The 22521-nt window shown below is 39.8% G+C and overlaps 2 protein-coding genes across 4 annotated transcripts in view; one reads left to right on the forward strand and one right to left on the reverse strand.

Moving 5' to 3' along the window:
• Positions 1-2035: 2035 nt before the first annotated feature.
• Positions 2036-4834, reverse strand: LOC139622731 (ubiquitin-conjugating enzyme E2 D4-like). Its single transcript, XM_071480271.1, has 7 exons — positions 4657-4834; positions 4102-4165; positions 3943-3974; positions 3516-3593; positions 3221-3326; positions 2537-2630; positions 2036-2449 (listed from the first exon to the last, which is right to left on the reverse strand). Exons 1-7 carry the CDS (start codon positions 4678-4680, stop codon positions 2404-2406), a joined length of 444 nt encoding a protein of 147 aa, XP_071336372.1. The 5' UTR covers positions 4681-4834; the 3' UTR covers positions 2036-2403.
• Positions 4835-7893: 3059 nt separating this feature from the next.
• rgs7a (regulator of G protein signaling 7a) overlaps positions 7894-22521 on the forward strand; it is a 52764-nt gene continuing 38136 nt past the window's right edge. Inside the window, exons 1-2 of one of the 3 annotated variants that reach the window (XM_071480275.1) lie at positions 7894-8181; positions 9147-9265. In XM_071480275.1, the coding sequence (XP_071336376.1) occupies positions 9188-9265 (78 nt within the window). In that variant the 5' untranslated portion in view covers positions 7894-8181; positions 9147-9187. Of the gene's footprint in view, positions 8182-8214; positions 8346-9146; positions 9266-22521 lie in introns of those variants that run through there. The other 2 variants (XM_071480273.1, XM_071480274.1) reach the window with 2 other exon arrangements.

Consider the following 22521-nt stretch of genomic DNA (forward strand, 5'->3'; position numbering starts at 1 on the left):
CAGTCGATCTTCGTTCCTACCCTCACCTATGGTCATGAGCTCTGGGTAGTGACCAAAAGAATGAGGTCGTGGATACAAGCAGCTGAAATGGGTTTCCTCCACATGGTGGCTTGGCTCAGCCTTAGAGACAGGGTGAGGAGCTCAGACATCCGGAGGGAGCTCTGAGTCGAGCTGCTGCTCCTTCACATCTAAAGGAGCCAGCTGAGGTGGTTCGGGCATCTGGTAAGGATGACTCCCTTTGGAGGTTTTCTGGGCACGTCCAACTGGGAGGAGGCCTTGGGGTAGACCCAGAACTTGCTGGAGGGATTATATATCCCATCTGGCTTGGGAACGCCTTGGGATCCCCCAGGAGGAGCTGGAAAGCGTTGCTGGGGAGAGGGATGCCTAGAATTCTTTGCTTCCTCTGCTGCCACCGAGACCTGATCCCAGATAAGCGAAAGAAAATGGATGGATGGATGTATTTTTGAATGGAGCAGAGATTATGGCAAAAACAAGATGAAGAATTAATACATTTTGCACATTGACTGCACATAGATAAACTCATCTACTCATCCAGTAAATTAAAAAACAGTTTAAAGTTATATCATAGTATTATAAATCCAAATCTATACATGAAAAATTGTATTTAAATGAAACAAGATTTAAAGACTTTTTCAAAAATTCTAATCAGGGCTCAATATATCCCCTTGATATTAGCATAAAACAAGTTCAGTGTCCTTTTAGCTCTATTTTGACATGTGACATATCATGTAAAAAGTAGAGGACAGGGAGGCGTGATTTAAGTCTCCAGAGATGAGGAAGATGCACAAGCTGAAGCTAGACTGCATGGCTGACTTGAATTTTGTATGTAGAAGTAGTTGAAGTATTATGAAAAGATGTGAAAAAAGGGGAAAGGGGGAGAAAGAATGCAAACTGTAATGTAAGCAGTGAAAAAAGTTGAAATGTGAGTCATATTGTGTAAGTGAGTTGAACTACACGCAGAGAGACCGAGCTGCATTGCTTCATCCACAGCCTTCCTTTTCACAGGAAAGTAAGAATGTGTAGGAAGAGACTAAAAAAGACTGGGTTTAAAAGCTTCTCTCTTGTTCACTTGCATGGCAGCTAAACTGAATTGTTTCATGCATAGATGGAGCTTAACTGCAATGTTTAATGGATGACTGGTGTTCTTGGTTATAGCAGGTACCAGGTTGCTTGTACATTTCTGTATTTGTCTGTTTATCTGTGTGCTTATGTCTGTGCAAGTGTAATCAGCTGATCTGAATCAGTTGTTTGTGCCCAGCTGCAGTTATTTGTCCTTAGTTCCAACTGGTTAAAACAGGGTTTATGGTGAGAGACACTTCTCAAACTCTGGCTTGCCATTCAAGAGGAGAGGAGACTCTGTGGAACACAGTCATATAAAGTATTTGTTTATTCTTTTCAAAGTGTGGGTGGTAGAGCAACTTTAATAGTGCCCCAATTCCTGCTTTCCTCCTGATTTTCTGCTCTCATTAGAGACAATAGGGCTGATGGTACTTCTGCCACTTTAAAGCTAATAGTTCAAATTCTGTAAGTCACTGTGCTTTGGTAGCCACATTTTGTGAAACAAGACAAATTTGTTCATGATCTGGCAAAAAATGATGCGTGAAGAGTGAAATTTAATCAGTTTACTACTACTTGTATTACTACTGCTGCTGTGTGGGTATACTAGCTTCACCAGTGTACAGCAGCTGTGCTGCAACCAGAAGTGACAATGGACATAACACCTATTTCCATTTCATTGCTAAAACAAGATACTGTCACAGCCATCCCCATGAATAACCATTTAGCAAATGAGCTTGAATTGAATGTAACACAAATATGAAAATTGAGTTATGCAGGGAAGAAGATGCCCTATGTGAAAGGCTAGGATAGTAAAAAGTAAATATTGCCACCTAGTGGTCATGTAGACAATAAACATGTAATTTATTAGTTTACAGAAATTACACTGAACCAAACATTTTATGCCACAAGAAGATATTATCAGTTTACATGTGTATTGTGAAGAAAGAAACAGTAATTCAATTTTGATCAATGCTTTTAATGCAAAACAATGCAAAAATGAATTCAGTACAGTCTTGTCCAATATAAATCTCTTAAAAGAAAAATACAATCAGGCCATCTCACCACTGCTAATAATAGTAATGATAATAATAATTATAATTATAATAAAAAATAATAATAATAATGATAATGATAATAATGATAATGCCAATTTAAGAGAAAATAAACAGTAAAAACAGTTAAATCAAGTAAAATCTGAGTAGAGAAAGTGCTTCAAGCGTATAAAACACCTCAGCTAGAACCAGTGTGGGTGAGCAGTTGAAACAGTACTGTCATATTTCGAGGTGTTCAGGGATGCATCATTGTTGCTGAAACTTCAGTCCTTCACATTGCATACCTCTGAGTCCATTCCCTGGCTACTTTGTTGTACCTAGAAAGAAAAGAGATCAGAGTGGGCGTCTAAAGAATAGTTGACTGATTAAGTTATTCCACATACCAATTTGGATTTCACACTCACTTTTGTCTGTCCGATTTGTAGATGTGTGCAATGTCTGGGACTAATGGATCATCTGGATTTGGGTCACACAGCAAAGAGCATATGGATAATAAAACTGAAAGAAAAAAGATGAAAAATCAGTATGCACTCAAGTTTCAGTTAAAGATGACTTTTCCAACCAATTAAAATACAAATGGACAAGCTTTGATTTTAGCCTTGAAAGAAGTGTATTTTTGGCCATTACTTTCATAACATATTGGAACATCTTCACCTTTAGCTCTCCCAATTACACAGCACAAACCCTGCAATTTCAGTTTTTAAAGTGACAAAAGTACACAGGATGCAGATGTTCATTTTTGGATAATCAGCCTCGGAAATCCTGTTACCTGTGTTCCTAGAGGCTGAAAATCATTCATTTGGAAGAATCCAGATTTGATGACCGCACAGTGATTACATCACTAAATATGCTTCACTGCCTCACTATGTTCTATATAATTTTATATACCCACCTTTGACATTCCCTCCCCATGTTATATTTTACTCCTACATCCTAATTTACCTCTAAGCATGTGAAATTACTGTAAAAATCTCAAATCTTCTTCATTTCAAATTTCATATTAAATATTAGATACAAATAAGTTCATGTGCTGTGTTGCTGTAATGTACTATACTGTTCTCCACAGGTAAAATGCAGATGTTAGTTACCTTTTGACACTGTCAGTGCAGGAGACCACTGTGACCTCAGGATGTCAAGGCAGATGCTACCATTGCTGTTTATGTTCGGGTGATAGATTTTTGTTGTAAAGGCAACCTATGGAAATAACAACCAGAACGTAAATAGGTTAAATAACATGCTTTGGATTCGTGAAGGTGGATTCTGAAGGTGGTCGGAGTCTCTGTCAAAGGACACATTTTATGATTGTTTGCTCTATAAAATGTAGGAAAAACAATAAGGTGGTGTACTTTTGAACTAATCAGTGTTTAAGATAAATAATCTTACCTTTGGTGGTTTAAAGGGATAGTCCGTGGGGAAATGGACAGAAAGGAAGAATACTCCTCCATGATATGGACTGTCATTCTAAAACAGATGAGCGAATTATTGTTAAATTATGCCTGTTATTTATGAGATAATATGCCATCTCCAGTGAGAAAGCAAATATAATTCAGATGATTATTTTACATTAATTTGTTTAATATTTCCTTTGTTTAGATATTAGATATTATAGTATTTTCCCTTTTTGTTTTGTCTCAATAATTACATGGGCTTCAGTGAGTAACATTGGGATACAGGGTGCCAGTCTGTGCTCGTCATACAGTCTAGAAAGTGCTGTCAAGTCAACATAAAACACTATTGTCTAGAGATCCAGAAGCAGCTTGGTTTAAAAGAAAAAAAAAAAATCCAGAAAACTAATCCAGAAAAAACTCACCGGTCCTGTGATGGTAGCTTGCCAGTGAAACACTACAGGAAACAAAGATAAAGAAACAATCTGTGAGAACATTACATTATTTAGTATCAAGATTTTACACTTAAAACAATTACGTTGAAGCAGATTACATGTAATCAAATTTTACATTCTCACACTTACTGTCCTCCCCTACGGGTCCAGCTGAACATGAAGCTGGAGGATCTCTCTGTAAGTCATTTAACTCCTGTACAGATAAACAAATGACAACTTGTTTGACAATTTCCGGTCCTTGTATTAAAAGCATTAAAAGCAGAATACTTGAATTTGCAGTTAGTTACTCTGTAAATTTACGAACGACTAATAACACCTCGGGAGATTTTAACATATTGAAATCCAGCCAGAAACACGACTTAAAAGTGCTTTCACATTGCTCGTTTGCTAGGCCAACTTTAGCAGCCAGCGAAGTTAGCTCATTTAAGTTTAACGGCTTTGCTAACTGGCTTTGGTGTAACGCCATCGCCACTGGCACACGTAGCAGACTTGCTGGCAGTAAAAGCTGTGTCGAGAAACAATCACCTAGTCTTATATCACTGACAAAACGTTAATAATCAACAACGTTAGGTTAGCAAACAGATGCTATTAGGTAGTTGACTGGCTACCGTTAGAGCAACGTTTCCGTATCGCTCCGACCTTTCCAGTGCATCAAATAAATTAAGAGAAGACGAATATTCTCACCTTCTGTATTCTTTTCAAAGCCATGGCAAGTCGGTCAGACAGGGTAAGAGAAGCAGCGGTGTGAACTTTGACAGCTGTCAGCTACAGCTACGCTCACTTTATGCCGACTCGGTGTTATTTGTTTTGACAAACTGATTATTTCTTTTGTTTCCGCGTTTTTGTTTGACGACGAAGAATAGACCGGTGCATTATGGGGCTTTGAGTTTTCAGTCAAGCCACTTAAAGGGACCGTTCACCCAAATATATGACCACAAGTCATCCTCAAAAAAAAAAATACTCAAAGAACTTAGTAGACAGGAAGTAAATATAATAAACAAAACTGTTAAAGAACAGGCCACAAAAAGAAAACTAGGATTAACAGGCTGTGATGTTAGCATATATTGGAGGCCATTACAGCCATTAAATTCAAGCAGATAATGATTGAATTGCATTGTGAGGACCAACATAAGAGCCCCCCCCCCCTTTTTAATAGTTTCTTACCTTATTGTCACTGTTATTAATTTCAGATTGAAACAATTAAAAATCCCATTAAATACTGAATAACTTGACCTAATGTTGCTTTGAGGTGCCAGGGATGGACGGGATGACACCACCATGAACGTGGGACATAGAAATATAAAAACAAGGCAAGGCATGGCAAGTTTATTTATATTACACATTTCCAACTGAGAGGCTAAAACAGCATTTATAAATATAATTTAATGGATTGTAAAATGTACTCAAAAAGAACAAAAATAACTTACTACACAAAATATTGATTAAAAATAAAAGTTATAACACATTAACAGCACAGAGCAGTAATAAATAATAGAATATAATCAATCAAAGGCAATAGTAATTTCGATTTGAAAGTGACAAAAGTAGAGGTACAGTATATTTAGGTTCAACAGGAAGCTGTTTTAATGTATGTGCAACATAAAAAGCTAAATCCAACATGGTGTTTGGTTTTGACTCAAGGCACTTCTAGCTGACTGCTTCCTAAAGATCTAAGGGGCCTGCTGGGTTTATATTCTTTGAACATATCAAAGATGTGTTTTGGCCCAAAGTGATTTATAAACTAACAGTGGCACTTTAAATCTGTTCTATAACTAACTGGAGGCCAGAATGAGAGTGTAAGAATGGTTCTCACAGTAGCATCCTGAATAAGTCTGCAGGGGTCTGGTTGTCTGGTAGGAAAACCAAAAAATAGGGGCATTGCTTGAATCTATCCTGCTGAGATAAAGGCATAAATTAGTTTCTCTTCATCTTCAAGGGACAAGATACTTCTAATTTCTGCTATTTGTACATAATAAAAGGCTGAGGCAATTACTACCTTGGTGTGGCTGCAGAATCCATTATAACACCAACGTTTCTAACTCTGCCTTTAGTCTTGCAGATAGATCCATGAAGTGAGTTTAGATCAGCTTGCAAGATTAGAGGATTTGGACTAAAAGCAGCATATAAGGGATTAAATATAAGTGGCCCGAGATCTGAACCTTTTGTGAATCTGTACGTACGAGTGATTAGCTCAGATTCATTCATTCATTGCAAATGTGAACAAAATAGTGTCTGCCTTCTACAACCTAGGCTAGCAGACAGCCACACCTCACTGACCACTCAGAAACACGAAAACACAAGTCATTAGGTACCTATATGAAAACTGTCAAAAACTCAATTTACATTAAAGTTGTTGAACTAAAAAAGAGGAACTTTTTCCCAATAAACATAACATTTGAGATGTGTCTGTATTTTGAATGGAATATTCAGGTTGCATGTGTTTGAGGCATTGTTAAATGACTTTGGAAAACTGCATTGAAGTGATATCCATTGTATACAAATAGACACATAAACAGATGATTACCATAACAGATGTTGAGGAAACAAAGAAAATAATGCAAAGAGAGAATGAAATATGGGCAACAGTTGACTCCGTATTACCCCTGGCTGCGACATCCTTTACTGTTAGTAACCAGTTATCCTTGCTGTTATAAACACGCCCATGATGGCTATACATCATTGTAATTCTGGTGTTGTAACTCACAGGGAAACCGAGTAGACTGAATGTTTAGGTCCATCATGCAGAGAGCTTAGGTCATATGGGAGCAAAGGGGATAGGGAGGACCGAAGATGAAGAAGCATACAGACACATACAGTACATAGGGAGAAAGGGCACATCTGTCATCTTTCACGCCTGGACTGCTGCATATCTCAAAGCCACAGATTGCAGCAAATTAAGAGATTTTCTGTTTATTCATTTATCTCTGCAGAACTGGATGCACTGAATCACTGAAACTCTTAGATGATTTATAACAGTTTCTTACATTTGCAGCCAGTGTCTGACACAGTTTCACAGAACTTTCTGTGAAATACAAATGCTTAATTTGAGTGAAATACCAAATCTTATGCAGGTGAAAGAGTAGATTTCAGCTCCTCTGCATACCCACATGTATTCATTTTAATGAAAGAAATACTAATATGCTTTCTGAGAAGATCTGGGAGTGGCCTGTATCTGTGTTTTAAGTAATATCACATTATGTTACATGAATTATGTATTATTGAGGACAGTGGTGGAAGAAGTGTACAGATCCTTTACTTATGCAAGAGTGGCAATATGAAAATACTCTATTGAAAGTAAATGTTATGCAATCAAAATTTTACTTTAAAGTACTGAATGTATTGATATATTATTGATATTATTGATATGTATGGCTATATTATTATTATTATTATTAATATTATCAGTTTATTATTAGGCTACTGATGCATTAACATGTATGATATTTAATGTATGGTGTTTTAATTTAATACACAGCACCTAAGTAGTCATTTCTTAGTGGAGTAGAAATATCAAACAACATAACATTACAACACTTACATAAAGTGTAACTACCACAGATTGTGGCTACTTGAGTAAATGTAGTTACTTTCCACTGCTGACTAAAGCAAATTCACCAAATTAAGACTAAACAGTATCAACTGCAAGAACAGCTGAACTTTGCTGCAGGCTGCATATGCAAGACAGTTTCCCCTCCTGGTTCAGAAAAATGAGAAATGAAATCTGTCCTATATTTTGTCCCTGGATCTTTGATAAATATTCCATTTGTTAAAATATTAATATAACTCTCCTCAGTCTTGGCCTAGCTCACAGAACCAGCTTATCTGCCCTGCACAGCAGTAGCCTACAATTTGAGAAGGGGGGGAAAAAAAAACAAAAAAACAAAAAACAACCCAACATAGGTGTATGTCTCCAAAACGGGTTGTAATTTATTCCCCACACGCGATTGGTCATGGATCGATGCGCGTTCACGGCGCTCCGAGGTGGCGCGCCCGTGCTTCTGAGCATCGCTGGGAGAAGAGGAGAGGAGGGAGACAGAGACGGAGAGCTGTGCCACACCAAGTGTCCGCCGAATGTCTGCCTCTTCACGGTGCCAATGAACAATCCCCGCATTCCTGTGTCTGCCAGTTGACACGCTGAAACGCGAAGGGACCAGGCTTCCACCTCTGCACGGATTCAGGAGTCCTATAGCGGGCTGCGCGTTTTTTCAGGTAAGCCCCCCCCCCCGCCCCCTTCAGCTCCCCTCCCTCTCCTCCGGTGACCGATGTCGCTGTGTTGTCTGTGTGTTTACGCGCTATTCGTGATTAAGAAGAGGGGACGGCAACGGGCGTTTTGCGGTAGCTGTCCAAGGTGCTGAACCGGGCAGCGGCTTGTGGTGAGAAAAAACACAGTGTAGTATAGCTAACGGCCTCATGTTAAGAGCAGGTTACATGACTTCGCTGTTTGCATGCTATGGGCTATTTAGTGTTGCAGACTGAACCTCTCAAGGATGTCGTGTAGGTGTCGTAAGGGGAGGAAATAATGATGCGGCTGCAGCGTGCATACGATGTCTGTTACATTTTGCAGAGGTCTTGCACGTCTTGGCTGTGGCTGCTCTACCCGAAAAGATGTGTCTAAGCTGCAATGTAGAGTAGCCTACCTCCTCCAGGGACGGTGTGTTGTTTTACTGCATACACCGTTGACAGGGTCCGGGTCTTCACCTCACCTCATCTTGCCGTTGCAATCTTAGAATGCATCTATAGTAGCAGGAGGTGAGGCTCTCTGCAGGATCCTACCAACAAACAGGAAAATGTTGTCACTGTTTCAGACTCTGATTTTGTGCACAATTAATCCATCTGAGAAAAGAGTGATCTTAGTCCTGCATGGTATCTATCATTGCATTTCAGGTTGAACTTTTGCCCCATTCACTGGGAATTCACACTGAAGGAGTAACCATACCTTGTGCAAAATCAGCCTGCTTACTTAAAAAAAAAAAATGTCCTTGTCAAGACCTTGTGAAATAAAGACACGTGTAGCCAAACAGTAGCTTCTGCACATCTGTTCCATGTGGAAATGTCAAATATGCTGAAAGGTGATCCAGGCCAGAAGTTATGTAAATTGTTCTCTTCTTGGCAAGGTAACGTTCAAGCTCCATTGTTCTTCTGATAGACTGAAATATCCATTCTGTCCACAACAGGAGCACCTGACATTTCCTGTGGCAGATTTACTTACTGGATCATGGCACAGACCAACAGCGGTGGGCAGGGGACCAACGGGGTAGCGGATGAGTCCCCCAACATGATAGTGTACAGAAAGGTAAGGCTGCTGCTATTTTTAGTCTGCATGTGTGTGTATTTGTTTGTGAGTGTGTGAGTGTGTGTGTGTGTGTGTGTGTCTCTTGCATCAATTTACTTGACGATGAGCTGTGCAATGGAAATTGCTACTACTAATGGCAAGACAGTGATCTTGTGCCATGGCTGATTTAGGGTTGTGATGCTACATCAGCTTGATGAGAGCAATGGAGAGAACATGCAATTTTTCTCTCACAACATACATGACATGCAATGTAGATTCTGAGCATGCTTACACACACACACACACACACACACACACACACGCACACACACTATGAAATGCCCTGACATGAATGCACACATTTTCCAGTTAAACCATCAGCTTTTATTGCTAACATGTTAGAGGATGGATTTTTAACTGACTAACATTAATGGAACTGCAAGGCATCCAAAGGCTTTTTAAGCATTGTTCATTACACTGCTAGTGGTGTATTTCTTCACTGTTAAATCTGTTACTATATTAGAGAATTAGAGAAAGGGAGGGGTGTGAAATGGCCCACTGCTGAGACACCTTAATCCAGTTCTGCTCAAAACATCAAATGGATTAATGAAATAATAATCTGCAGGGAAGATAACATTTGTTTACTTAGAAGCTCGAGGTCCAACCACAGTATTTTTTATAGAAGCTTTCACACAAGTAGTGTGAAATATAGATATGTGCATCTGTTAGGTTGTAATATTTTCTTCTCCCTGGACAAGAGCTACATTTAAGATTAACCTGTAAATAAGCCATTTTGAAAATTGCTTTTGCTACCGTCAGGAGAGGCTTCTGTTCCCTGGTGGCACGGCTACTGTCTAAAAGCCAGGGTTTATTTCTGGTCTGTTTTTGTGTAAACCATGAGGTATGAATTATATTTCTTGCACATAAAATCCAATGCCTAATTCACTTAACCTAAGTATCATTATTTCATAATCAACATTCCAGTTCATGGTGTGCTGCAAAAGTATCAAACATGCAGTGTGATGTTTTACTTCAATCTCAGATGCACCAATAAAGTGATCATTCTCTCATCTTACTTGTGGACGACTCAAGCATTGAGTGAATTTCTTCATTTGATTCTCTTCACCCTTCGGCGAATGCTCCTATTCCATCTGCGACAGCTTCTGCACACCAGGAAGAGGATGCGCTTAGCATGATATCATAGATTGACGGTCTTTTATAGCACTCACAGCGTGTTAGGCAATATTACTGCCAGTGTGGGACAGGATTTGCTGGATGTGTCGCTATGCTAGTAGCAGGAAGGAGCGTTTGCAATTTTCAGGACCTTCCCAGAACAAGACAACAACAGGCTTGTAAACTAGATTGTTCATGAAGCAGGCCAAATATTGAGGATAATGGAGATGGATGAATGTGACTGTTTTTGTCATTCCTTGTAAGTTTAATTTAGGGAGACAGTGGAGGAAATCATATCTCTTTAAATTTCATTTTAATAGGAAACAGTATCAAATATGCTAAGGCATGAAAACTAGTTGCATCCTGTATAAGGGCATCAAATATTGACTTGAGGTCTTTCCAGATATTCAATTACATTTGACGTCTCTTCCTTTCCCCTGCTATTGATTTGAAACTCCTGTTCTTTCAATCATGCCATTAAGAATCTGTTGAACGAAGCATGCAAATCAGGAAAACATCCTTTCTTTATAATTTGCAGGGTTTTTTTTATCTTCAGCAACCACACTTGTGTTTGTTTTTTTTTTTTCTTCAGAATTATGAGGCAAGAATGATTTTAGACTAAAGGAGCTGTTTGTTCTCAAATGTTTGGTCAGATAAGGCTTTCATACATCATCCAGATCTTCACTTCCCACCACTTGACCACACATGGCCACAGCTTGGCTCTGTATACTGACTGACCTAGATACACTGCGGAATGAAAGAGCGTGGTTGAAGGCAGCGAGGATGAAAATCGCGTTTCTGGAGTGGGTTTAACTCAAAGTGCAATTGAAAGAGCACTGTCTGTAGACATGTGGATGCCGCCAGCACGAACAGGTGCCCCCAAATGCTTTTCAGATGGAGATGACTTGGCAGAGATGTTGCAACCCACACTGACTGGGTCACACTAACATGAACTGAATTCTCAAGTGGAGAACTTGCTTTAATGTTCTGTTTATGCTGCTCAGACCTCTTGTACGTCAATAACGTAAATACACGGTGGAAACGCTCGATAAAATGTTGACTTTGAGCAACTGGCAACGTTTACCTGATAGCTGCCAACGTGCTAGTAGTGAATAGTAGTGGAAGGATTATGTAATATCAGCAGAGGTAGCTTTATGGTTGAGGACAGCAGATAGTGGTTTGATAGCCTTTCCACTGGGAGTATAACTATATCCTTTCACTCTCGCAGTCTTTCTTTCTCTCTGGCCCATCCACCCCTCCGCTCCTGTCACTAAAGTCTAATGAAAATTAATGGGTGAGCTGAGGTGTTGACCTGCTTGCTGCGGAGATGTGTGCAGAGATGTCTGTTTTTACTTAAGGGCACATGCACTCAAGCCCCTTGTTTGAATACATATGTAGATATATTGAAAATCGAAATGTGCAAGCACACGCACAGCATTCGAACAGTTGTGTGTTGCTGAAACACACGCGCGAACACACACCGCTGGCTTTGCGCTGAACTGATTTACGGGCAACACTGAGATACTGGTGACCCTGAAGATTTCATCATTCACCATATGAATCCAAGGAAGATGCAAAAAATGAATTTATCACAACTCTTCCAGTTTATCAAGAAATGCCAATAAAATGTTCAGTGGATGGATTCAATGGATAAGCACATAAAAGGCTTTGTGATGTCTCGCTACTCACGCATTAACCATGTCCGGCTTATATCATCAAGTGTACCAAAATGTACTGTATGTGTATGTGTGTGTGTTTCATGCCTGCTCACGTGTGCACCATGAATAATGCTGTGATGCATTTGTGAGCATGTGTGTATGCTGTATGTAGGGCGAATGTTGCTAAGAGAGAGTCCTGAATTTTTTATGCGAGCCTAAAACAGCTCTGGCGAAGTTCATAGCCACTCAGCATGAGGAGGGAACATCTTCTCTCACCAGCCAGCACTTTGTGTGTGTTCGTGATTGTGTCTCTGTATGTGTGCATCTGCGTGGGAGCGTGTGTGTGCTGTTTCTAATTAAGTGAGAGGTAAGAGAGAGGAAAGTGAAGATATATTAGACTGATCCGATTTACCAGACAGTATAGACAGACAAAGTTAAGTATTGATGTTTTTCTCTACATTCATGCCGTCTTCAGAAAGTACACACCAGTGTCTAACAACTTTATTAAGTCAGAAAAGTAAAAAAAAAAAGAGAGCATCAAGGCTGCAGACTAAGTTAAAAGTCTCCCAACTGAAATTCTGTCACAGGAGGTGGGTGTCTCCTACAGTATATGACAGAATTTGAGTTTTTCTCCACCACAAGTGTCCTGAATTATGCGTCTCCCACCACATAAAATTAAAAATGTTCATCTCCACTTTTTATCTGTCTTGAAATATGATAACTTCACAATCCACAAGTGACAAAATTCCACTTACAGCTTACAGCAAGGTGATTTTTTTTTTTTTTTTTTTTGCAGTCAGGACTGTCATTCGTCTAGGCAGATTTTCTAGTATTCCAGATTTTTAGGACTCCATATAGGATGAAATAAATTAAATAGTTAAAATTACATTTCTTTCACAGTGTACTGTAACTACTTGAATGGATCTTCCTCTGTGGTGTAGTATCTGACAGCTGAGACACCAGCCCACTCTTATTTACATCTGAGCTGTCGACAGGCATCCAGTAATTGTTCTTCCAGCAGCCAGTTTGGCTTCTGTCTCCGTGCAGAGCCATTAATCCTATGCTGCATGTTTATTGTTTTTTTGCTGCCCTGTTTTTTTCCCAATGAGAACATACAACATTGTATCACACTGTTATTGTTATCTTCCGTTGATGTGGGAGAGTACTGTTTCTGGTGCTTACATGAATGTCATTATTGTGTATCTTTGATGTAAACTTGTCCCTGGTGAACTTTGACAATAATGTACATAGTGTATGAGTCTGTTGTTTGTACTGTTGTAACTGTAGGTATTACGGCCAAACAATGTCAGATAATGTAATTTAAAACCTCACAGAAAATATAATTATTATGACTTTTACATTACATTTGGGTAGGTATTTGACCTACTTTGTAGATTATTGAAATTTCTTTATGTGCTTTCCTCATTATAGCATTCTGCCGTCTCTGTTATTCTCTGTGCTTTGAGCTTCAGGGAACTCTGCCCTTCACACCTTTGAAAAGGGTGTTGATGCTGCACCGTGAGATATGAACTGTTTCCCCTTAGTGTGAATCAGTAATGAAGTAACGAACAAACAACAATAACAAACAGGGCAAAGGTATTAGTGCATGCTATTGATTTGTCAGTTGATTAAGTGGTTGTGTACAAGAGATCATTTTGCTGGGACATGACTTTCTCTCTCCTCTGCGTCACTGCAACACAGCAGTGACACAGTGTTACAAGACGATGCAGAAATGTAGCCATTATTGATACAGCAAGTCTTGGTTTAGGCTCCTCATTGGAGGGCATTTCCTTTCAATCTAGGCCCAATCTGCATCTGTTAAACTTACCCTACATCAGCCTACCCTGTTACCAGCACAATCTCCCAACCATCCTACATTGTTCATGAGTCGGAAAGTGGAGGGAACTGAATACATTTTCAGCTTTTTCTCAGTTAAGAGCCAGATTGAAGGGTTCTTGTACTGCCTGTCTCCCTCAATCTGCAATCAGAAGATCAGTAAGACCGGGGAGAAAGAGGGAGAGGAGGGGGGAGGTGAGGTGGGATGATCTATAATTGCCAGATCAGAGAGAAATCTTTGTCTGTGAAGTAGGGCTCTTTGTATGTCAGACTGCCAGCCAGGCGATTTCTCTTCCTGTGTATGAAAACACACATGTTCCTTTTTGCACACGCTGTTGAGGGAAAGTGTGGTTGTTTGGCAGACACTGTTGGATGGAAAATTATCATTTACGGCTTTGTTCTAATCCATTTCGCCTGTGTTTGCTGACGTCAATACCTTAACGCAAATTAGAGGGGCTGGCATTACTGACACATGCTACAGTCGATAGCACTGTAGCACTGGTATCTCGTCGTTCTACTGGAGGCTAAGATAATCCACGCGGCCATGCTGCATCTTGTCACAATGCAATGTATAATTGATACATCCTACAAATACCATAAGTGACTGGAGGCTTTCTTGATGAAATCAATGTCAGAATAAATGCAGTACAGTTTATGTGGGTAGTTAATTCTTCTCAGTCCTACTTTTAGTCTTCAAAGAGACACTATGAAATGGCAAGAACAGACAGAAAGCAAGGCACACAGAGTATATGCACAGTAGGTGGCGCTATCAGAGGCAAATGATAACTGTTACTGTATCATCTGAACACTTAAAAGGGAGGTGTAGTGCTGCATGTGTTGTGTTTTATCAGAAAAAATACTGAAGTTACTATGTGAAGAATCTGATAAATGTTCACCCCCCTGTGGCAGAATCACAAAATGACACACAAAAAAATGCCTCACTGCTGAGCTACAAAGCATGCATATTGGACATATCTGTTAAATATTCACTGCCAAAGTTCAGCTTTTTTGGTTTTACTATAAGAAAAGTTGCATGGATTAAAAAAAAAAAAAAAAGTTTTAGGGTGTATTAATAAGTGAGGTTTAAAGGTGCTGGTAGAGCCAGGCTTCAAACAGACCAGGCTAGCTTTTTTTCCCTTTATGCTAAGCTAAGCTAAAGATTTCCTGACTACTGAACAGATATAAAAGTGGTATAAATGTTCTCATCTACTGTCAACTATTTCCTTAAAGTATGGCTCATTTCATGCAACCTGGGGCGCAGTGAATGATGCATGTACGTTTTCCTTGAATTATTATAATACATTAGTTGCACATGTTCAGAATCACAGAGGACAAAATTTTCTTCTTAGTTAAAAAATAATTTGGTAAATAAAATCAAAAACAAGGTGGTTTACCTTTTACCACATGGATAGTTACTGAAATAACAGACAAATGGTTAAATACTGAACTTCAGTAGACGATGGTTTTGGCTGCTCCGTGAAGACAGTGAAAAGATACTTAAGCCCATCTCGCTCTAAGCTCTCCTCTCTGTATATGTCTGCCACAGCTGAAGTCTTTAGTCCTGTCTGTTGGGGTTATATAAGGGCCAAAGGAAGCCTGGGCATTAAGATAGAGGCTGACTCAGGCATCTCCTCTGTCTGGTCATTTCATTCTAGCTCATCATTTGGCCAAAGATTACAGGAGAGCCCCGGCCAGAGTTGTGAACGACTTCTCTTACATCTCTGGTGTGGTGGGCTTAATGGGGATGGAGATGCTCAGTTTGGACTGAAGAGAAAAAGAGAAAACGAGAGGGATAACAAGTATAGGGAAACAGACATTGTGACAGCTTTATTTGAATTCTTTGCTGTATTTCTCTGTATTCACCACACACACTGGTCATGTGTCCAGTGCATCCGTCCAAAACATCATTGTGTCCTTACTCTCTCTTTGTTTATATGTCTGTCCCTCTCCTCCTAACCCTGCGCCTCCACCTACACCATCTGCATCTCAACTGTTTCCATGCAGAACCTACTTCTAATGCACTCCCCAGTTGTTGGTGATGGTTCGTTCCTTCCCGCACATCATCCATATTGTACGAATTCCCGCTCGCCTGCTTATCTCTTCGTCTTGATGTGTTAGACGTGGTGTCTCTGTTTATTGTAGAAACTCGGTATCCTGTCTGCTTCCTATTTTGCACTTGTATCCCTTTCCAATAGCATAACTACACTTTAAGACAGAACCACAGCATCTCCTCTCCTGCCTGCTGTGGCACTAGTCAGATATAGTGGTATGTACTGATGTACTGGTGTATTTTTTTTGCAATGTAGATACAATTTTCATTGTGAAGGATCAGTTTTGATAAAAAGACATCAGATCCATGATGTGAAACATGAACCACCTAATCTCTCCCAATTGCAAAAATTTACTTTTTTTTTTGGAAAATGTCAGTTCTTGAATCTATGATTAAATCCACTAAAGCATTCTGCCAAAGCAAAATAAAAATAATTGGAGAATGCCGCTGTATTTTTCAGAGCTGCCTCAAATCGTTGCCAAAGTTAAAATCATATTTGCACGTCATGAGCCTTCAAAAGTAAACAGAAATAAAAAATCTTGTTATCTTCTCCACAGAGTATTTCATGCATTATCTCCCTTCTCTGCAGTGTATTTTGGCAGCTCGGAGCGAAAAAATATCGTCTTTCTGCAAAACACCCTTTCACTTTTCTGTCTCTCCCTCGGTCTGTCTCTCTTTCTCTCTTTGTCTAGACTTTCCCTCGGTCTCCCAAGATTTTTTCATCCCAGTTTCACTCAGTGTCTGTCTCGCGCACTGGTGTTCATACTTTGCCCTCTACATTTCTACCACTTTTATCCCCCCCCCATCACTCTCCCCTCCCACGCTCATGGCCTCTTTTGTTCACTTTCAGGTCTTTGATGTTTCTCATACACTAACTTTCTCTCTTTGTCTCACCCTGACACACATGTGCAGTCTCAGTCTCTTTCTACACCCCGCCCCCCGTCTCCTCCCCCAGTATTTGCTTCCTTACCTGTGAAGCATCCATCCACCTCTGTCTCTCTGTCCCCTCCCCTCACATCCCTTGCCTCTCTTTGAAGTCATCAGAGCCCTAGTCAGAGCCCATGCCACTCTAGTCAGCTTTTATCCTCACACAGAGAAAAAGAGAGGAATGTATTTAGACCCTACTGGAGCACAGTCATCTCTCCTCCTGTGTGAAATGATTCACTTGTGTCTCATAGCTTTATTGGGAACTCTCTCTAAACAAACAACCATTGGATGTGGCATTTTCTATCCAAATTGACTGGAACTGTAACTGAGAGTGCTGGCCTGATTGTCCCCCTGCAGCTCAGTGCCTCTCAACAATGAGGAGTCGTTCTCCCAGAAGCAATCATGTCTTAGTGATTAGCCTGCCACCACTAAGTGCCATTGCCAAATCCAATACCGACGAAATGAAGTCGAATCCAAAGGGTGCATTTTCATACGTTTGAGATATATTACACACACACACACACACACACAAACACACACACACACACACACACACAAGGGCGTCAAAAATGTGGTGGGGACACAAGGGCTCAGATGAAAGAACATTTTTTAATGTTTAATGTCTTCAACCTGTGTGACTTTAGGCAATGTTAGAGGCGGATTGGTGTGGTAGAGTTGATAATTGCAGCAGGAAAGAACCGCATTTCTTCGCATCAAAAGTCGACAACATGAAAATACTTGCACAACATTAATAACACTCATTCATATGCATCAGCACAGCTGCAACACTATGTCAATCCAACAATAACAACGCCACATCTACTGTAGAAAGCACCGGTGCATGTCAGTCAGCTCGGCGATAACAATATCCAATCTCACTGCACTAAAATATGACAAAATAGACACAACTGAAGGAGTTACATTAACAACCTTAGCTAAGCTAAAGATAACAAATCAACTTCAGTGAAGAAGATAGTTAAAGTTCACAAGAGTTCGTGAGTCAGCCCATCATGACTCATTCTAAGGATAAAGTTTAAATATAATATTTAAACCTTTTAAATGTGATATAAAAACTTATGCTGTTATGGCTGTTTGTCATGTTCACAGAGAGAGAATGAAAAACCTGGACAAGAAGAGGCTGTGTAAAGAATTTGTTAAAGTTACTGATCGCCACATTTGGGCAATTATTTCCTCTATTTACATTGCACTGATTGTTTTCCTATTGTTCTGCAGCCGTCCTCATTTGCTGGTTGACAGTTCTTGGTGCTATTTTTCAGAATGTCTTTAACAAATTATTTTCAACGGTGATGGAGACAAACTCAACCATTTCAAAAAGTGGCAGGGGCATGTCCCCAGTGTCCCCAGCATAAATGACACCTATGCACACACTCTCTCAACTCTAAGGTTGTACTGTGCTGAACAGCTTCCACCTGCAGCCTACTGAGGCTCACAGCTTCACACCATTAGTTCAGCTTAGCAAGCTCAGCCATCCACAGCGCAGCCCAGTCAATAAACCTCGGGCGCCATCTTGACTCAACCTGCTGCTGCCTCTTTTTTTGTCTTGTGCCTTTCACAGCTAAAATGTTGCAAAATTAATGATTTCCAGTCACAGACAAACTGTATAGCCCTGCTATACACATAAGTGTCCTTAAATCAAACACTAATTCTTGAGCAGACTACCCTAATAATGTAGTTTAAATCATACACATAAAGTGTACTATTCAGTGGTTAAATTGAGATATTTGATCTTATCTTTAAATGTTTAAAATGTGGGGTTTGATTAACTTAGCTTGCTGTTTACACAAAAGCAAACGTAAAGCAGCCCATATTATTTCCACATATTTTAATTTTTTGGAAGTGCGCTTGAAAGAATTATGTCAGCTATAAAATATGAAGAGATAAATTAGGATCTGGGTGGAGGAAAATTTGTCTCATTAAACAAATTCAAAGTCTGTCTTTCTTGTCCAGGCAACTATGTGAACAAGATGATTAATCACAGCTATTCGGATGTAGTTGGCAATAGAAATGCCCGTTAATTTGCAATGACATTCCCATCAGCCTCAGCTGCACTTGGTACCTCGTAAACATATACCTGCTGGTATGCTGACGGTAGTATTTAGAAGAGAACAGAGCTGTTAGCACTGCTGTGGACTCCTCGTCTTGTGTAAAGTGTACTTTTAAAACAATGCTCGACACGGTCTTTTCAGGCATAATATGGCCACCACTGTCCCACTACTGTCATTAAAATTCCTTATCTTATTATCATGGTAATAAGATATCTTGCTAACCCTAATTTTATTCCTCTTGGCTCTCAGACACTGACTCCCGGTGATAGTGTCTCATTTGCTAATTGAGAAATGACATTCCTGGGAACAATGCTGTCTAGAACGGTTGTGCTTTCTCCTGCCCTCCTTTTTGTTTCTGCTTTGGTGGCTGGTGGCTGTTCTGTTGGCATCCCCATGACAACCACACCAGCAGTCTGTCAAATGCTATTATCTCAAATACTTCAACAATGTGTCCGGCAAACCCGTAACTTGCAAAGTGACAGAACATGAGTGTGTTTGTGTGTGTGTGTGTGTGTGTGTGTGTGTGTGTGTGTGTTTTGTTTTTCTGTGCTAGTCTGTGCCCATGAGTGAGCAAACATTCACACACTTTGAAGAGTGCTGCTCAGTCCATGAAAGCCTGCAGTGCAGTGGCTGACTTTATGCATCTTTCACCAACATCTTTCACTTAAAATTACATTAATAAAAGGATGAAAAACTCTCATCACTAGCATTAAGTAATGTAAATGAATTTACCAAAGTCCTGTACAATTTTGAACTTTTTGTTGGTATTTTCTAATGCTATATGATTGCTCTTCACTAGAAATATTGTGATTTTTACTCCACCACATTTATTTGACTGAAATAGTTACTTTGCAGATTGAAATTTCAGGAACAACCTATGGTCGGTTATAAAGCTGCAACGATTAGTCGATTAATTGTAGAAGTCAGCTTTTAAGCAATAATGTCAAACATTATTAATGGTCCCAGCGTGCTTCATCTTGACTTGGTTACTTACCAGTACTTTTAAAACTGAAAGAATAGTTTAACACCAGGCTGAAAAGCAGTGTTTCACAAGTCTGTCTGTAACCATGGCCAACAGCGATGTCACAGTGTACTGACCCACCCAGAGGTACACTTCTACATCACTGTAGCAAGTCGACAACTAAAGCGATTTTCAGCTGGTGTTAAGTTGTTGTACATTGTAAGCAGCTAATACTAATGTACTTTCCTTGAGTAGCATTTTTACTCACTTGAATAAAAGGTTCTTATTACATTGTCCACGTTGTCCTGATAAGTAAAACATACTGTATATTAGATTATCTGTCTTTTCTCTGCTCGGCCTGTGACAGAACATTGTTATTAGTGTTTCTCATCTCCCAATAAAGCCCCACCACAGATCTCTTTCTTGATGCGTGCGCTGGACAAAGAAAAAAATATGTTATCTAAGCCTGAGCTCAGTGAAAAAAAAGGCAATGTCAGGTCTAACAATGCATTAGGATATGGTGTGAAGGGTCTCTCTATTCCTTGCAATGGACTGATTTGATTTGTTGATATTAGCTTCCCTTGCCTGTAATGTCAGCACAGCCGTGGTAATGGAAAAGCTCATATTGGGGCAAGGGAGAGAGGACATGTCAGGGTGAGGATGGATGTACATGATTTCAATGTCCAGATTTTGAGATTTGCTATTAGTGAAGCTGTACTGCATGAATTTATGATCTTTTTTTCCCAGTGGCCTCATTTGTAACATGGCAATCGTCTAAACTGTACATGAAAAGTTGACTAATGTTCTGACTCTTGCCAATTATGATGTGTAGCACTGTACAGCCAACCTTGGCAGTCATAGAGTTTTAATTTGACCTCTTTTAATGTAATAAGGTGCTATAGCTTTCCACCTCTATGTGAAGCATAAGCATATTAATGGTTTCTGCCTGCTGGCAGTTGTTTTGAAAGGTTCAACAAAGCCTATCGTCCATCATCTTCATTGCCCCGTAGTTCAAGTGTCACTTGCGTCAAACAGTTTGCCCTTATCGGTTTATTGTCTATCCTCACCGTTGTGTCCTCTGAAGTGTGCATGTGTGTGTCTTGTCAGACACCCAGTCCTTGTCTTGTCTCTGTTCTGCAGACAGGAGAAGGCAGAAGAATGTCAGCCTGCCAGTATCCAGCTGCTTCTCTCTTATTGGTATTCAGGGCACACAGAGCCGTCCTGAGTGTCTGTTGCACGTGCCAAGGAGGAATGTGGGAAATGAGAGGATGGGGAGAGGAGGAAGAGAGGAGTGAGGCACCCTCTCTCTCATGTTATCTGTTCCTAAAAATAGACAGCATCCTCCCTTCTTTTCTATTCCCAGTGCATCTCTGTTTCCATACCCAACCCTCTCTCCCTGTTTTTCTGTCTCTGTTTTCCTCTCTTCCTTTTCCTTCCTCCTCTTCTGTTTGGTGTAAGTAAACATGCTCTCTGGTGCCCAATGATAAGACTCCTCAAGTGTCATGCCAGTCAGTTTGGACACTGCTAACAGCCTTGCCTTGATGAAGAAGTAACTATAGGGGTGATTTCATTTAACACTACAGTATTCCAATTGCTAGACTGCTGGGTTTAACTATGAAAAGTAAAAGCATGATTATTAAATGCTCCTGAATATGAACCCCCACAGTGTCAACAACAGCCTGATTGCCAATCATGAGTAAGTGCCAAAACTACATTATGATCTCTAAAAACAATCTTTATTATTGGTTTATTGAATTATAAAGTAATCAGCTGGGTATGGCTGATCAATACAGCATGTATTTTTTTTCCTTTGGTGTGTGTATGTACTTTCAACAACCACTGGCAATTAGATAAACTCATCATGTGTTCCTTTTTGGAAAAGTTTTTCACAATACATCTGAAAGTAATGCAGCTTTCTTCTTCCTTTATCTACTAATTTATGATAGCAAGCTGTTTGAGTGATGAAATCATGGTAGGTGGGCAGGAGGGATATTGGCTTTCAGTGGATTATGTTCTAGCACATGGCCAACCTTGGCTTAGTCATCGCGCCCACTGCCCGCCCACCAAGAAGATGAGAGTGAAAGAGAGAGAGTGAGGGAGAGAGAGAAGCCTTGCCCTAGGAACACTATCCCACAACTAGCCAGGAACACTAGATCATAGTAGATTTAGAAATAGACAGAAATCAGTGTCTAGAAAGCAGAGTCAAATGAAGGCAGAGGAGGCTGAGGTTTTGCCCCAGGAGCGTGCAATTCCACCTAATGGCTCATCTACAGTATATTAGGAAAACAAAAGCACAGAACTCTATTTGTTACTTATCAAAAAATAAAAGTACAAGCAGTTTTATAGTAGACCTTTACGTACACATAATCAGAGTATCACCACTTATTGACCCTACTGCTACTGCTGTGTACAACTAAAAACACAGCTACTACCGCTAGAATTACTACTATTGTCACAACTACTCCAACTCCAAACTCCAAAACCAAGATACAGAAGATAAGGAAACTATACAATGTTCAAACTAAATTATGTATTAATATCTTTTAAAGCAGTATTACTTGATTTTTAGACACTCAGTTGGGGACATAGCATTTGCATTTATTTAG

This window comes from Trachinotus anak, unplaced genomic scaffold (assembly GCF_046630095.1).
Source record: "Trachinotus anak isolate AG129_WGS33_773 ecotype Australia unplaced genomic scaffold, CSIRO_AGI_Tana_v1 ptg000007l, whole genome shotgun sequence".
Lineage (NCBI taxonomy): Eukaryota > Metazoa > Chordata > Actinopteri > Carangiformes > Carangidae > Trachinotus > Trachinotus anak.